This window comes from Telopea speciosissima, chromosome 3 (genome assembly GCF_018873765.1).
Source record: "Telopea speciosissima isolate NSW1024214 ecotype Mountain lineage chromosome 3, Tspe_v1, whole genome shotgun sequence".
Taxonomy (NCBI): domain Eukaryota; kingdom Viridiplantae; phylum Streptophyta; class Magnoliopsida; order Proteales; family Proteaceae; genus Telopea; species Telopea speciosissima.
In genome coordinates this window covers 669,876-687,325 of record NC_057918.1, presented here as the reverse complement: position 1 = coordinate 687,325, position 17,450 = coordinate 669,876, and the positions used below count along the sequence as shown (strand labels likewise).

The 17,450-nt window shown below is 38.8% G+C and overlaps 1 protein-coding gene, 1 long non-coding RNA gene and 1 other non-coding gene across 4 annotated transcripts; all 3 read right to left on the bottom strand.

Annotated features, from left to right (window-relative positions):
- Positions 1-874: 874 nt before the first annotated feature.
- LOC122653587 (ribonuclease TUDOR 1-like) lies at positions 875-15,716 on the bottom strand. Of its 2 annotated transcripts, none has more exons than XM_043847473.1 (17): positions 15,564-15,716; positions 14,828-14,992; positions 14,031-14,105; positions 13,818-13,931; positions 13,602-13,706; positions 11,453-11,659; positions 11,117-11,338; positions 10,929-11,036; positions 5,330-5,500; positions 5,029-5,226; positions 4,531-4,893; positions 4,194-4,424; positions 3,927-4,115; positions 3,777-3,854; positions 3,495-3,689; positions 1,738-2,115; positions 875-1,166 (listed from the first exon to the last, which is right to left on the bottom strand). In XM_043847473.1, the coding sequence occupies exons 2-17, from the start codon at positions 14,975-14,977 to the stop codon at positions 978-980; spliced, it is 2,973 nt and encodes a 990-aa protein (XP_043703408.1). In that variant the 5' UTR covers positions 14,978-14,992; positions 15,564-15,716; the 3' UTR covers positions 875-977. The 2 variants fall into 2 exon arrangements, with proteins under 2 accessions (XP_043703408.1, XP_043703409.1); XM_043847474.1 differs by having other exon boundaries at positions 15,567-15,711.
- LOC122653593 lies at positions 3,212-3,485 on the bottom strand. Its single transcript, XR_006331833.1, has 2 exons — positions 3,366-3,485; positions 3,212-3,287 (listed from the first exon to the last, which is right to left on the bottom strand). It is a non-coding gene; the product is annotated as an uncharacterized LOC122653593 (long non-coding RNA).
- LOC122657179 lies at positions 12,829-12,990 on the bottom strand. The gene has a single exon (XR_006332249.1). It is a non-coding gene; the product is annotated as a U1 spliceosomal RNA (small nuclear RNA).
- Positions 15,717-17,450: the final 1,734 nt, after the last annotated feature.

Here is a 17,450-nt window from a genome sequence, read left to right as displayed (position 1 = left end):
ACCTCGCTACAGAGAAACTAAGCTCTAGCCATTGAGAGACAGTACTCCGAAACCCAGCTCCCTATCTCTGCCCCCTCTCTTAACTGCTGTTTCACCCGGAATTCTGACTTAGGCATTGAAGGGACCTCCTCTGGGGACACACCCCAGGGTGCTGACCTTCTTTGTTTTCTGGTTCTATTATGGTGTAGGATTGCGCTGGACTGGACCGAACCGGACCACGGAAGGAGGATTTCAGCATCAATAGATACAAGTACATCAATGCCCCTAAACATACTGACATAAATACCCATATACCGATATTACAACACTAATTAATACTGCCTTTAATGAGTTTATCCTCAGCTTCACCTCATCATTCCCTCCCATCCCCAAAACCCATATACTGACTTTATAACAACTTTGACAATGCACACACTTTTAAGTTCTAGCCAAGGGATTTTCCAACAGAAGCGTCAACTATTACCACCTGGGCTACACATTTGGCCATTTTGATTTTTGACTAATAGATGGCCACATCGGCCAAAAAGCTACTCCAGTTGGAATGATCAGTTAGTCCACATACATCAGTCATACCTGCTTTCCCATAAACCAAAGTATCAAGAACATGCGTGAAGGAATAAACGAAAGAAACTAATAAACTTCACTAAAAATACACAATTCTATTGAGCATCTGCAAATAGGCCAGGAAGAAAGACCGGTGTTCACCTTATTTTAGACTGAAAAGGAAAGAAGGAAAAAAAATGTCCCTCACCTCAACTTGAGGAAAGAAAAACAAGAAGCCGAAGAACAAAAATACTGGAGAACCAGGGAAAAGGGCAAAATTAAACGAAAAAAAAAAACAATTTAATACTAGAAAACAGAAAGGCTAAAGATAGCTCTCCCAGTAAGTCCACTCTCCTCCGCTACATTTCTTACTATCAACCCGCATGAGCATGCTAGCTCCATAAATTACCTCATGCTTGCAATTCGAGTTGTATTTATCGGCGGCCAGCTGCTTTCCTGACAGGTGGTGCAGAATCCTCATCATCTGACTGTATGTCTCCATACTGCCACATTTTCAGCCTCTCCCGCTTGGCTTTTGCCTGGAATTCTTCCAGATTGTCCAAGGCCTGCTGTCTTTCTCTAGTATCCCATCTCTTCCTCCTTTCTAATCTCGCAAGTCCTTCCTGAAGATGATAATTCCCCCCCCCCCCCCCAACACACACACGCACAAATAAGGGGTTAAAAAGAGAAGAGGGTCAGGCTAATATAACTAAATTTCTGAACCAATGGAAAGAAATCCAAAATATTCTGAGTAAATTCTTTGGTGGTAAAGGAAACAAAACATTGTTCGCTATGCATACCACCAAGAGTACATATAGTACAGAAATCAATGCACTTATTTTTCCTTAAGCTTCCTCTTTATATGATATAGGTTGACGATTTAAATGTAATATCTACAGGCTCTCAGACATGGATATTTTGAAAGCACATAACTTTGTTAAGCTAGTTTCTGTCTTCACTTTGCAAATAAATGACCTCAAAACTATTTCATTTGGGTACAACCCACATTTTTAAATTAAAAAAATAAAAAATAAAAAATCTAACGGCCACTTCGATAACTTTGACGGAATTAAAATCAGCGGAAAAAATCGATCAGTAAGCTAGAAGTCTTGCAATATACTTGAAGCAGAGAAAACCTGAAGATCAGAAAATTTTAATAGAACCAAAAATGAAATTGAAAAAGGTCATTCAAACCTGTAGCATGGCAGCATTTATACTTGAACTAGCTTCAACATCCACCAGAGTTACATAAAGAATTGTTCCTGTCCCCTGTCCTTTCACTTTTCCTCCTGAGGTATCCTTCTCCTCAACCATTGCCTTGAGCTCCCTGGAATTGTCTAGAATGCATTGGCTAAGATACTCGGCTGCTTCTTGACCAAAATCCTCGTCCAAGCTTGGGATCTTTATATATGCAAGGCTGCATAATTGAGCAAGACCAGGTCCAGATGAGACAGAAGGATCAAGAGGCCGTAACCGACTGTATGGAATTTCTTCTTGGTTCCCATAGTCAATGTAGAAGACTTCAAACAAGTCTTTTTGGGATCCAACAGCTCCTCGTGGTGCATTTACAATCTGTAAACGTCAAATATAAGGTTTTTCTAGTCAGAATAGCTTATAACAATAAAAACAATTTAACAGGGAAAGAGATATAATAGTGATTTTAACTATGCAAATTTTAAACTGTAACTTGAGAGAATCCAATATCCAGCCAACCAGAACAGCAAGAAAGAACAAGCAGGGAGAGAAGAAGATAGTTGACAAGAAACTGAGCCAGCGATAGATTCAGAGTATGAAATCTAACGTGGGCCAATGATTTATTTATGATAATAAAATAGAGTTACAATCACAACTAAACAAGGGAAGATGAACAAAATAGGAAACCATCTAGGAAGTAATTACTAAGGAGACTAATAACTAACAAGGAAGTAAACTAATGACTAACAAGGGCTATCTCACAATAGGGACACTCCCCCATTGCGAGTGCTGCCCAACAATGTACCACCATACACGACACTCATATAGGACCAACCACAAATAACTTAACATAAACCATGTATTATGTGATCAAAGGCGATGGTTCTTCAAGCTCATTTAGAAAGGTAAAGAACCACATCAATTTTCAAAACTATATTGAAGAGAAGCAAATTAAATTTCATTCTGAAACATTTCAAAAGGCAATAAAAAAAAATCATTCTAATCAGTAAGTTAGAAAGCAAAACCAAAAGGAACATAAAAAACCAATAAGAAAAATTCCTCATGTAACATACACCCACCCACCACCCCAAGAAAAAATAATTTACCACCTGTATGAAGTACTAGAATAAATAATGTAACTCTCTAAAAAATCTTCAAGTGCAAGTAGCATATGATTGAGTTTCAACCATGTGCTGTGATGGATATGGGAGATAGACATAAACAGAGGAAATCAAACATTGAGCAGTGATCCCCCATTAATGGGGAAACTCATGCCTATGCAAAAATGGTTTCTTGATGACAGATCATCAACTAAATCTGCTCAACACAGGAGCCACTCACATGAAAATATCAAATATCTAATTACATTAGGTCAAATAATGAAGCTCTCTGTCAAATACCAAAATATATCGCTACAGATTAAAATAAAAAAGAAGATGCAAAGGTCCATAACCAGCGGTTGGAAGCAGCTGCATTCATCTAAAAGATGATGTTATCAAGATTATGATAAAGGAGGAAAGGTTCAATATGTCCATTACAACCATAGTTGCCTAAGCGTTGCCTTGATTTTTTTCCTCCACCAACACCTAGGATTGCCTAGACACCATGACAACTATGATTACAACTACAGGCACGATGCCAGTATTATAAACGTAGCTTCACCAAAATTTGTTTCTCACCAGTAAGATAAGTAAGGTATAATAACTGAATACTAATCCTCATGCATTGAATCAGAATCAAGAGTTCATCATTCCTACCATTGCTCGGTTCCAGGAATTGTCCATGGTAAACTGAGCAAGGACAATATCTCCCTTTTTAGGATTAAAAGCACCAACAACAGGAGCTTCTTGAATATTCAAAGACGCAAGTTGCTGCTGGATAGAAGCCACTCTCTGATCTTCAACCGTTTGGACATAGAACTTACCACCACCCAAAACTTCTGTAACATTCACCTGGAGGAAAATATCAGGAAGGAGAGTTATTCACAAAAGAAAACATGCAAAGGTGGTGCCAAATATCCAAGTCCAATCACCAAGCACCTTTAGTACTTCCTTCTGTTTGCTTTCTGCAGTTGAGCCATTAGCAACTTCTTGTCCTTCTACATAGTTCTCCCATATCTGCAACAAAAAATCCATAAACAATCTCGTAGGATGAAACTAATCTTAACTTAAATCACTAGTGTTACACACTTTCAATCTCTGTCGTTTTGCAGACTGCTCAGCCTGCTCAAGAAGGTAAGCATCTGGAATCCGATCAGTGCCAAAGGCAGTTTGGAGCCTCGCCAGACCAGCTTCTAGAAGTGGCACAGCCATGTTGGTCTTCCCTTCCCACAAGGATCCTAAGAAAGTTCCAGTTCTATCAACCATTTCTACTTCAATCTGGCATGACAATCAGAAAATCAATATCCAATCAAGAAAGATGGAATAAATCCCTACTTAAACAAGGAATTGCAGTACCTCAACATCTCTTTGCAGTATTTTCCTTCTCATTAGAGAAATTGCTTCATCTGAGTAAGGCTCATCCCGACCTGGGCATCTAACACCAGAAAACGAGAGGGCAATGCTGCAGGTTTCCTTGGGAATTAGCAATTTAAACCGATGACCACTGAGGACATAGTCCACGATGGCAGGCAGCCTCTTGCTTCGTTGCAAAAATGGCAAGAAATCTTTGGCTTTCTTTACAGATGCCTGAGATGGACAATTCATTACAAGAATCCGTAAAAACAACAGCATCTCTATTCAATACTATTTAACAGACAAAAGAAAAGAAACACAACAACAGTTCAAGTCTAACCATTGTCAGGTCCGTTATGTGCATCACGGGAGAATCCTTGGCAGAATGTATCCCTTTCTTTCCAGCATTTGCGCGTGCTTCAGCAGCAAGAAGGGCATCATAGTAGTTTGATCTTTCCTCAAAATCTCGGTGTCTGATAACTGTTCCAAAGCCACGGCCAACTACCAGCTCAGCAACATTTATCCCTACTGGCTGACTTCCTGCTGGAGGGGAAGCAGATACTGTGTCATCAGCATCACCCTTGGAAGAAGACACCAGGAACACTGATCCGAAGTCCATGACCCTAGAATCAGCTGAACTGGTTGTTGGCAAAGATCCATCAGCCATGCTGACCTTTCTGGAATATTCCATTGAAACATTAACCTGAGGGGTAGGCAAACAATTGATTAAAAATTTTGGATAAACCGCCAGATTTGAATGATTAAAAGAAAAGAGAAATGGATAAACCACCAGTTTTTGAAATAGGCTAGGGAAGAAGAGAATGAACTACACATGTACCTGACGGCCAATAAGACGTGTGCGCAGGAACTCCCTCGCTTCCCGGGCATAGGCAGCAGGTTTTTCATCTCTACGAGGATTGCCCATTTTGGGAGACCTGATGCTTGAAAGATTGACTCGTCGCTCTGCTAATGGGCTACCATAAGGGACAGAGTCATCAGCAACAATGATGCAGTCACCACTTACAACCTCCACCACCTGGGAAAATTTAAAGGGAAAAAGTCAGATTGTAGAGATAAAATAGTTAACCGCTCCAAGAGGCTAGATTTCTCAAAAGGCACTGGTTGGAAACCTCACTCACTTTTCCAGTGAAATTCTGGTCATGAATTGCTTTAGAATTTGAAGGAGGAGGTACGAAGTTTGTCCAGATCCTCAAATGGTCCTTCTTTGCTTGAAGTTCAGCAGATTTTAGTCGTCGTTTTGCATCTTCCTCCATCATATGGGCACTCCACTCCACATATTTAGCCAAACCCTTTTTTTATAAAGAGAGAGAGAGAGAGAAACAGAGAGTCAGTAGACTAAAAATAATATGCTGAAGTTTGTGTCTAGGGGCAGATAGGTCTTTTTCTGTTGTTATTTCAATCTTTTGTTATTTGGTTTAGTGTAGGGGCATTACTGTCCTTTTGCTCTTACTATTTTGTTAGTAATACAAAGGCAGCTGACCTGCGTGAGAACTAATTCAGTTCTACCGCAGGTCCTCTTCTCTCTTTGGACTTGTGTGCTCTCTTTCTTCTTCTTCTCCCTCTAATCTGGTTAAGAGTTCTTGATATTATAACATAATGGAGGAATTTATCTTCCTCGGTGCTCAGAATGACATAAGGCGCATCCAAACGTTTTTCCTTTAACAAGCTTTGAAGAGATGTGTAGAAAACCTAGGACCTGTAACCAGTAACTCTAGAGAAGAGAGGATAGAAGAGAAGATGGAAATTGTAAATACTTGAATTTATTAATTGATAGGTAAGCCCTCTATTTATAATAGAGGGAAAATTACAAATAGACTAAACCAGGTGATGTGGGACTAAAACCCACATAGCCGACATAAACTAATAACATAATAAATAAACTAACTCCAAAAGGATCAAAATACCCCCACGGTATTCGGATTACATATTCCAACACTCCCCTCAAGTCGGATTGTACAAATAAGAGAAGAAAGAAGATCCAGCTTGAACTAAAGAAAAAGAACTCCTAATAACGCTAATACTCCCCCTCAAGTTGGCGCATACAAGGTATTAATGTCCAACTTGAACAAAATGGGAAAAAACCAAGTTGAACGGAATCCAGCTTGACATATGAATGCAGCTCCCAAATAAACCTTCAAGAACTTGAAAAAATAGATCTTCAAAACTTGGACAGACATGATCAAGAAACCGACCGGAATGTCTTCCAAAAAAGGCGATTTCAGCGATCTTCAATAGCTATCCAGTGATGAATCTCATTGTCATAATGACATAAAATCTTGAAGTTAAATAACTAGAGCAAAGAAGCAACGAAAACAAACTCGAATCAGTAGCGGAAAAATACGTATCAACCCAACTCGAAAATCCTCAATTAGGCAACAACCAAATATCTTCAATACTCTTCAATACTTCAATCTCCCCCTTACGGCAAACTCAACCCAATAACAAAGGATACCCAATAGCAATGGTGGAGAAAACTGATCTTCTATGTTTTGCACCAATGTTCCCGCATGTTCTCGTTACGCAATGTCCGCAGTGTATTGTACATAATCCCCCTCACGTGTAGTACACGTGGACATAACAGAGATGATGTAAGAGATAGGGCAAAAAACATAATATTCCAGAATTTTCCAAGAGGTACTAAGGGTAATGAAAAATGAAGAAATGACAAATTAGAGAATACCATTATCGTCCAAAGTGGTAATGAGTATATGCCAAAGGTATGGGATATGAAGGGAATAAGAATTATTGAAAGGAACGGTGTTGGAAAAAAGGATGGCATGACTGTAATTTGGTGGAAATCCACTTTTAAATACAATCCAAGCCAAAGGGCAAATTAGGAATAAACCAGAATTTTTAAGGGTCAATTGGGCAGTCAAATAGGAGAATGTATTAAAAAGGTAATGGCAGTTCCGTAAATAACCAGAATTTTGTAAGGGATAAATGGTAAATAAAGAAGTAATGGGACATGAAAGGAAATAAAAAAATTAAGGTACGATTGTGAAAGTTGGAAGATAAATAAAAGGTGGGACATAGCATAATAAAGGAAAGGGAGTGGGGGCAATATGGGAAAACTCAAAGAATAAAACAAAGTAACTCTCAACCCACGTGAAACCCGAAAAAGAATGAAACTAAGAAAGGAAAAAGAGGAACTTACGAAAGAAATTCATCTCTTTCCTTCCGTAAAACCAGAAATCAAAACCTTCAGAGTTTTTCAACCTTCAACCAAAAAAGAACTATAATCTTGTGGAAATTGAATCATGGACCAGAGGCAGAAAGCATGGAACGAAAAACAGCAGTATATAAATTTTCTCCATCTTCTTCAATCCATTAATCGAAACACCAATCACCAAAGAATGTATCAATAGCAAACAGAAGCAGAATCAAACACGATACCAGGTTCCAGAAATCAGAATAAACACTTCAGAGAAGCAGAATCAATTCCAGAACTCTCCAGCGTGAACCAGAGCCCTATCAGTAAAATCAAAGGAAATACCAAGTAACCTGGAATTTCAGCAGCAAATTCATGGCCATTCAAAAGAACCAAGCTGTGATTTCCAGAAGAAGAAGAGACTTGATCGATCTTCAAAAAGGAAGAACCAGTAGAAACTCCATTCTACAATCTCCCAGTTGCTGGACAGAACTGATTCAAAAATCTGGGCAGAATCGATGCAGCCATCGACCAATCCTTCGATCCAGTTAATACCAAAACCATAGCAGCGGCAGTCAGAGGCGGAAAGGAGGTGGATTCAAGAATCGACAGCGGCAAAAGCATCCACTTGAGGTAGCAATCAGCAAATCGAAGAGATAACCCAATCTTCGATTCAGAAATAAACTCGAGCAGCAGTTTGCATTACCCATGGAGAATCCGAACATAGCAGCAGCAGCAGAAATCGATAGCAGATTCAAGCTCCAAAAAAACTAGTTCAATAACCTGGTTCAATCGACAATATTCCCTAATAGCATGTCGATAGCAGTAGCAACAGATGTAGACCAAGAATGATAGCCTACGGTGCTAAAACAACCAGAAGAAGAAACCAATATGAAACCGAAATGAAACCCTAGTTCTCTTTTTTATTTTATTTTATGAACTAGGGTTTCTCCATAAATCGGAGAACCTTGAAACGACTTTCAAACCGGCAATCTTGGAGAGAATCAATCACTGGTTGCCTAGCTTTGATACCATGTAGAAAACCTAGGACCTGTAACCAGTAACTCTAGAGAAGAGAGGATAGAAGAGAAGATGGAAATTGTAAATACTTGAATTTATTAATTGATAGGTAAGCCCTCTATTTATAATAGAGGGAAAATTACAAATAGACTAAACCAGGTGATGTGGGACTAAAACCCACATAGCCGACATAAACTAATAACATAATAAATAAACTAACTCCAAAAGGATCAAAATACCCCCACGGTATTCTGGATTACATATTCCAACAAGACGGAATGGTGAAAATTAAGACCCACATAAACATGCCCACAACGAGTTACAGTATGCTAATTTAGTGGGCATGCAATAGCTGTCCTGCTGCCACTGAATCTCACATTCAGTTTTACTGTACAGCTAGTTTCTATTCTGTCTTCATTCCATACCCTCTTGCTGCTCCTAGAAATTAGATGAATGCCTCATGCACATAAGTATATTATCTAAATCAAAACCAAATAATCAGATTCCCCAATCAATCCAGACACGGATCAGTCTGGGTTGGCATACATTTCGCTGATTCTTACCCAAAGTTAGGTTCTGTAAGCCAATACTAGCTGAATCTAAGTCAGATTGGCCACATCTGATACGTAAACCTCACTCTAAAAGGATATAAAAATAATCATTCCATAGTAACAGCAGATCTGACAACTGATGGCAAACTAAATGTCAGGTATGTTTGTCTTCTAATGATGACTAACGCCCCTGCCACATGGATGGATATGGGAGGGTTAATGTGATGAGGAACTCCACAGTCAACTCACTGGTCCATTCATCCCAAAATGAGCAAGGGGATTTGCCTTATAATTGAGTACAAAATTTCGTGGACCAGCCATGGTAGGAAAAGTGCCACTTCAAGGCCCTGTCAAAAAAAGCTCACCTTGATGGTAGGCTTCTTTTGAGCCACATGAAAGTTTCCCCTGGTAAAACAAATTGCTGGATGGGAAGCGTCGTCATTGAATTAGCCACAAGTATTGGGTCCAAACTCTACTTCGTGGCCCACAATGTTAGGATTATAATCCTTGTATCTTCCACATTAAATTGATGTTGCCCTAAAGTTGCTAAAAGTTAAAATTTTCAACCAATTTTCACCCCATGTGAAATCAGGTTGAGCCAAAACTTAGAAGACTGATAGATGATGACATGGACACCACCTATAAATTTGAGTGTTAAAAAACGCCATGTGGCAAATATATAGGTTGTCAGAAAACATTCTCTTATCAGATCAACTGGGAAACTTTGCCCTTCTATGACAACAGGATCTAGTGGCATTTTTGTAATTTTATGACCTAGAACTGAGGCATTTCACTGCTAGTTTCAAGATGCAAATTGACCAGTGAGATGGTCCTGCTTGCTTGTGACATGAACCTCTGCATGTCTGCAATGTGGCACAACAGGAAAGATGGTGTTGGCAAGGGAAAATTTGAGGGAAACTCTGAGGTTACTGTAGTGGAATGTACCAGACATATTATCAAGTTAGAAAGGAAGGACAATATCTAGTTCAAGGGCAATGTGACTGGTGTTCCACCCTCTAATATTAGGTCTTTTTTCCTTGGGGCCATACCCAATTAGTTCAGGTTTTTGGTGCATTTACATGGTTTATTTTCAAGGTTTGGACCAAGTTCTTGGTGCTGTGGGCTGATCTTCTTCCCGGTTCAGTATTAGTGATCATTCTTATATTGCTTGGGACCTTTTTAGGTGTATGGGCGGTCATTCATGTCTTTTCTTTGAATCTTTGAGCTGTTTCATTTCTTGGTGAGGTTCTTTTTTTGTGGGGAGCTCTGAATCTCATTTCTCTTAGTCTTGGTATACTTGTACGTGGTTTCCTCCTTGCACATTATTGCCTTTATTTTTCTATACTTTTTTTTGCCACCAATCAAATAGTAATAAGAGCAAAGTTGTATTTTTGTGCAGTTCAAATTGTTATATTTCAATTTTCATCACAGTTTTGGGAAAAATAAAAGAATACAGAAATGTGTGAACATTATTAGTACTCTGACTAATTCTCTATTCTAAAAAATTAAAAGATAACTCTACAACCCTATTTCACACTACATGGAGAAGACGGAAGTGAAAATCCAGGAAGAGTTTCGACAACTCAGATATCCCACACAACCTTTTTTTGTCTTCATTTGAAATGGAAAGGGCCACGCTACTAAGGCAGCAGTCCACGTGTAAGGTAGCACAAACAAAGAATTTCAAGAAACTCAATGCATATCGTGTAGCTAATGATAAAATTATCACCAATACATAATGAAGCATGTAACAAGATTTTAATTCCAACAAATTTTTTTTCCCCCATGTTTAGAAGAGCCATCATAGGCACCAAAGTCATTGCTTACTTGCAGGTTCCATAAATAGCAACAAGAATACAGGATCACTACTTTGTATCTCTCAATTATAGTTTCTGGGAACAGCAATGAATGCTTGACATCCATGAACTGAAAGAGTCAACAAAAATAGATAACAAAGATAAATTGAAATATGACACGCTGTATATAAAAATGACATACATTTTCTACAAGCTCCAATGCTAGATCCTTTGCTGAATCACCATCAGGATAATATACTGATCCAATAAGGTTGCTGAATTTGTCTGCACCTTCCAGAACAATTCGGACCTGCCAAATCATACATGAAACTGGGAACATTGACAGGTTCACTGATGCACAAGACAATATACAAAGAAAAACCCACTTACATCTCTATTTAAAACACGTATCTCCGTGAAATGTTTGGCTTCCCTTCCAAATGGATCTGGAGCAACTTCAGTAGATGATGTGGCAGCGGCAGAGGCTACAAGCCTCTGTGCTGATGTTAATGGTGGTCGAGGTTCAGCAGAAGCCTCTCCATTAGGTTCATCAGAGGTTACTTCAGAGTCGACAACTGTTTCTACCACAGCCCTTCTTCCCATAGATGGGGACTTATGCCAAGATACAGAGGTACATGAACATTAAGTAGACAAGATGTATGAAAAGAACAGAATAAAAGAGTGCAGGGTACACTAAAAGGACATTGATAATTTCCTGATACTTACCTGTATTCCTGCAACAAAAACTTGAACAAACTGAAAGTCTGGCAGCAAGTAGACACGAACAGTACTTCCATCACGAACCTGCTCGACAATGCCTTGCATTGGCCTTCCCTTATTTGCATCCAAGAGCCCCCTTGCATCTAAATTACTGGGGTCTCCGATTGCAGAGGGAGGTAAGTTCCGGATGGATGCCTCTGAAGCACCAGGTACCTGTTATGACCGTAAAACAAAATATAGACATGTTATCCCTGATGCATTACACAGCTAGGCTTGTTCTGATGGGTCGGGTGAAATTAAGTTTGAAGTGCAAGGCTACTGATACAATGCTGTCAAGGGTACCATGCCATTGAGATCTGAACAGTCAGATTCAGAATTCTTCAATACAATAATCAGTCCCAACCTAGAAACAAGAGACTGATTAGCAACACAGGATCACCAGAAAACAGAGACGACCAGAGAAGTAGGGGGAATTTTATAAATTGAAATATATGATCAGAATGGCCTGATATTTAGGTCGAGTAGTTCTCTTGGTTACTAGCATCTGCCTGTAGACGATATCTCAGAAACTGAGATTTAGACAATGCTGCACAGAGTTATCCTAGTGTAACTAGGAAAACAGATCAACAGTGCTAGTTGTGCTATTCTAGCTATTATGCTCAGCAACTCAAAACAGAATTTCAGAGAATAGATAACCAGAAACTTAAGACTCAAGTTCAAATCAATTCTAAGAAGAATTCAGAGAAATATAGAACTAGAACGCAGGGTGAAAATATGAACTAAAACAAGGGTGCCACTGGTTAAAGAGGATGGATAATCTGAAGTTCTGGACTGTAGTTTGGTAAGAGAGTGAGACAAAATGTAGAAGAGCTATCAGGGAAGAAATCCACCTGCTGGGGTTTTAAAATCCATAAACCACCCCCCCTTGGAATCCACCAAGTGGGATATGAGAATCCACCTAGAAAAACATAACTGAATCAAAGGTACCAGAAGAAAACTTCAATGATACTTTTATAATAATTTGGAACTCAAACGACTACTTGGAAAAGCCAAGACAGACTATTATTTGACACTCCTCAGTTAGGTCTCTAAAGAACATAGCAGACATGAAATGAAATCTGAACTCAATATTCTAATCATTCAAGGACTTAACTTAGCTCAACTTTAACATAAAAATAACTAAAATAACCCCACAAACTTGGATTAAACTAATCCTATTTGACAAATCTCGTTGTCCTGGCCTATTACAACAAAAAAATCCTTGGACCAAAGGCCCAGCACATATGTAACCCAACCCAAGAAATATTTATACTAAAATAAGACCACTAATGTGATTTACCAGCATCACCCAACTTTTTTTTTTTTTTTGATAGGTTCTTAAAATAGGGGCCGCGCGAACGAGTACCCCCGCTGCCACAAATTATGACGTACACTCTCCCACTTGGGGAGATGTTAGGCGGACACCCTTCCCAAGTGCAATGGAGGTCACCAACCTAGGCAATGGGCCTTCTTGATCACCCAACTTAATCCCTAGCCATATGTATTTATCATAAATATAACTCCTGATCCTGATCTGATCGATGTAATGGTTGATAGCACCTATTTAACTAAAATAACCCCACAAATTTGGATTAAACTAATCCTATTTGACTAATCTCATAGTCCTGGCCTATTACAATGAAAAATCATTGGACCAAAGGCCCGGCACATATGTGACCCAACCCAAGAATTATTTCCACAATAATAGGCCCATTAATGTGATTTACCAGCATCAACCAACTAAATTCCTAACCATATGTATTTATCATAAATATAACTCCTGATCTCGATCTAATCGATGTAATGGTTTATAGCACCTACCCAAATTCTTACTAAGATCCAGTATACCAACATTGGAAAGGACGTTAGATTCACCCAAGAAAACAAGCAGATCAGATAACAGAGATAAACATGCATGAGCAGGCAACATCATGCCTGCAGGCACAGATAGACATATACTCCATACTGTCGTAAGAGGAATTTTCATCCCTCGGCAAACCAATCATAGAAACTTCCTTTTCTCAAAAAACATAGGCCAAAACAAGATAAAAAAAATATTATCTGAACTGATCTACAGCTAAAAGGAAAAAAAGGAGTAATAGAAGGTTAGACTAGCCTTGCTCCAACGACCCATCCCTTGCTGCTTAGCTTGCTCTTCAAGACGCTGCAGTTCCGCCAGGAATGGACTTGCTTCTCCTTTCTGTTGGCCTTGCTCTCTAACCTGCATGAATAAGATTAGTTTGGCCCAAAAAAGCCAGATGCAATATCAGGGATTTGAAAGTAAGTATAAAGCTGCAAATCAGCAATGAGTACAGAGAGAAGAAATAATAACCTTTGCCCAGCCTTCAGAAACAACTAGCAACGCAACATTTTTATCACCAAAGAAAACAGATCCAAATTCTCGTCCTATGGATGGAACAGTGTAATCTACCTTGAAGGTGACATCCTGTGGTAATCAAACCAACATCATCAAAATCAGACAAGAGATATTCTGTTCTAATAGTACAATCACCAAATAAAGAGTGAAAAACTTCAGCAGAAGCACCTTTCCTATGCAGAGCTTCCTTAAATATTCTCTGCTATCCCATGCAAAGGGCTCATCAACACCACCTCTACGAGCCTACAGTATTAATAAATATTTCACAACAAATAGTCAGCATCAGCAATGAGTATAAAAGAGTGGTAGAGTTAACTCTTATGTACAAAAGAAATTCTTGACACCTAAATGCTACATATTTATATCTTAATCCTGACTATTGACTCCAGAATATGCTATTGATATGTAAAGCCACAATCTTGTTGAAATTCCAATGAACATTGCCTTCAAATAAATAAACTTTATGATAATGGAACAAAAATTCACGGGAATGGAAAACCATGGCACTTGTCTGCAGTCATTAAATGCTAGAAATAATTCCATACATACTAAAGCAGTAGGTGGCAAGAGGCGTAATGTGGGTATTTGTGGCTTTATGATTGATAAACCAACAGGTTTCACATTCAAGTTTGTTAGTTATGGTCTTGTGACTATGTTTCTTTGAAGGGTAAGTCTTCTGCAACATCAGCCAACCGACAAAAAGTGGTGGCAGTGGATAATGTCATTTTCTTAGTTGATTACTCCTAACGGATTTATAGACGGAATCAATACAAGAACTGTGACAGCTGTTGCAAATATTTTACCAGTAAACTCCATACTAAAGCTATAATTGGTACTATTTTCCATCTCTGTTCCCCACCCCTCCTCCCAAAAAAATTTTATTGGAAAAGACAATTATAAGCTAAAGATAGATTATAAGGAAAGCGCTTTGTGAAGACAAAAATATTTATAGGGCTAAAGCATACTAGTCTTGGGGCAACGATAGAAGCCAATGTGATTGTCTTCTCTGGTGGAAATTCTGCCTTCGAGCTCCCCATGATCACCAAACAATCTCCGGAAGGAACAGCCTTCACTCTTCCTCTCAGCCATGATGTTGCTCCAGCTGTTGAAGCCATGTCAACAGCCAAGATCTGCAGCAAATGAATGACCACATCAACACCATCAAGTAAAATAATGAGATTTCAAACTAGTTAAAAGGACATAGAAAGCAGGTCGAATTAAGTTAGATGGTTGGGGAGGAGATGCATGCAATCTAAACTACCTTCACGATTAGACGCAAATCAATCAGAAAGCAACGATTTTTGAAATGCAAAGTCAAAACAACTCCATTCAACAAGGGAAGAAGAAACAAAAATGCATGAGAGTCAAAACTTCAAGAAACTGCATGCGATCTTATAAAATCCTGTAACTCTTCCCGTCATGAAGTAGCCTCAGATCGGGCCCAGTTAAACCAAAAAATTGAAAATATCTGCAAAATCGTTATAACTTTCGGCACAAAAAAAAATAGAACGACAGGAAACAGATCAATATCCAGCCTGACATCGCAAGATATATCGTAAAAACAATCGAAGATTCACGTATAGAAGGAAAGGAACAAAGAGCATCTCAAAATAATAAATCACATATTTTTTCTCACAGACGAAGCGGATCTGGCGTTGTAGTGCTAGGATCAGAAATATTAGAGATCTGAGAACGACTCACCACCTCGAAGTGACCGAGGATAAATCCTAAGTTTCTTTTGGATCGAGCAGAGAACAATCCAATCAATCTAAGCTCGAACGGTTCTCTATCTCCGAGGAAAATCAATAAAGAAGATTTATACCGTATTGCAACCGGGGGAGCTGTCCGTGAAGGAGTCTTTTTTTTTTTTTTGGGTAAAGAAAATGTAATCGTTAAGGAGTCTCTGACTCTGATAGTAGAGGACTTTAAATTGGGTAAATTTATGTCAGTTATTAAAGGCCAAATATAACCTATATGTATCCAAACTTCTTAATATAATGCCCCTTTTTTCTTTTCAATATCTCTAATATAACAAACAGTTACTTTTGTTTTACCGAAAAAAAAAACAGTTATCTTTCATCCTCGTTGGTTTTTATAATGGGAAAGGTTCCACATGAAGCAGGTGCGGGAGAAATCTCCCATACTATATGAACATGCCAAAAATGCCATATCCAACGGTATCGAGCTCAAGAAAAAAGAAAAAAAAAAAACTGACCAATCAAGCTTGCACTGTTGGATGAAGCTTCTTCCATGTTCTCACGTGTCAAGCTCTTAGTCCTGAACTACAAGACACAACAAGACAAAGGATTTTAATCCTATTATATCAATTGTGATATAATATTGAATCCCATACTATATCGGAAACAAATCCCCTGTGGTGTCTTGTAGTTCGGGCTTGAGAGCTCAACACGTGAAAGATGCGACATCCAATGGTACAGAATTTGAGAAGAAAGAAATACAAATACAAATAAAAAAATGGGCCAACCGAGCTCGCATCGTTGGATGAATCTTCTTCCACATGTCAAGCTCTCAGTCCTAAATTGCAAGGTACCGGAAGATGAAGGAATTGCAGAGGATTTAATCCTACTATATCAATTGCGATACAATAATGAATCCATAACTTTTTTTTATTTTTTGGGAAAGATAACTTTGTCCGAGAGTGGCCTACACCAACATTCCCAGAAGTCTCTCTCTCTCTCTCTCTCTCTCTCTCTCTCCTCCCCGTATGAAAAGACACTTTTGACCCCTTGTTTTGAGGAGAATAGAGAAAGACACATGAGAGTGCTAGTGTAGGCCAAAGTCCCACAATCCTGGACACAAAATACTTCCTTTCTCCTATGCGATTTCTGCACCAGCATAGAGTGAGCAAATGAGGACATGTGGGGTTGGATGAGGGGTGTGGTTGTCATTCATTCCACAAATTAATTAAGAATAACTATTTTTATTTTATTTATTTTTGGTAAAAATTGAGAATGGTTCATTTTCACTATTTATCTCTTCTTCTTTAAATTTATATCATAAATATATATAGGAAAAAGGATGCTAACCAGTCGTGTGGTTCCTGCGCTCAAACACACGAGTGTGCGAAAAGACTGCTCAGCCCCCAGTGAAATCAAAAACCTCATCCAAATCAATGTTTATGTGTGCACTCTCATTGGCCCCGTGCGGCTGTGCTGGTGCAATAGATACACAACCGGTTAGCGTTATACTAAATAAGTACTAATATTATATATCCAGTGGGCCTTGGTGCAATGGTAAAGTTTCTCCATTGTGATCAACTGACTCAGTGATCATGGGTTTGAATTTGGAAACAGTTTCTCTATGAAAAGTAGGGGTAAGGCTGTGTACATTATGAACCTCCAAAGACCCCACAATGGCGGGAGCCTCGTGCACTAGGTATGCCATTTTTATTCAATTCCCACTCTTTTTTCCTTGAGTGCTCTTTCAATTATATTCCTAGGTGGTTCAATTAGACTGTTGTGAGCCTAGCTCGGAAAGCCATGTCGCTTGAGTGAGCGACTACTTCATGGACCATCCATCTTTGTAACCAGGTTTCCATGAGCTCTTTGCGCTTTGATCAATAAAACT

Coding starts and splice junctions, on each gene's coding strand:
- LOC122653587 (XM_043847473.1), bottom strand. CDS start 14,977: ATGGCTTCAACAGCTGGAGCAACATCATGGCTGAGAGGAAGAGTGAAG. Junction 4,894..5,028: donor CACGTCTTATTGGCCGTCAG/GTACATGTGTAG, acceptor CCTACCCCTCAG/GTTAATGTTTCAATGGAATA. Junction 3,855..3,926: donor CAAAACGACAGAGATTGAAA/GTGTGTAACACT, acceptor TTTTTGTTGCAG/ATATGGGAGAACTATGTAGA.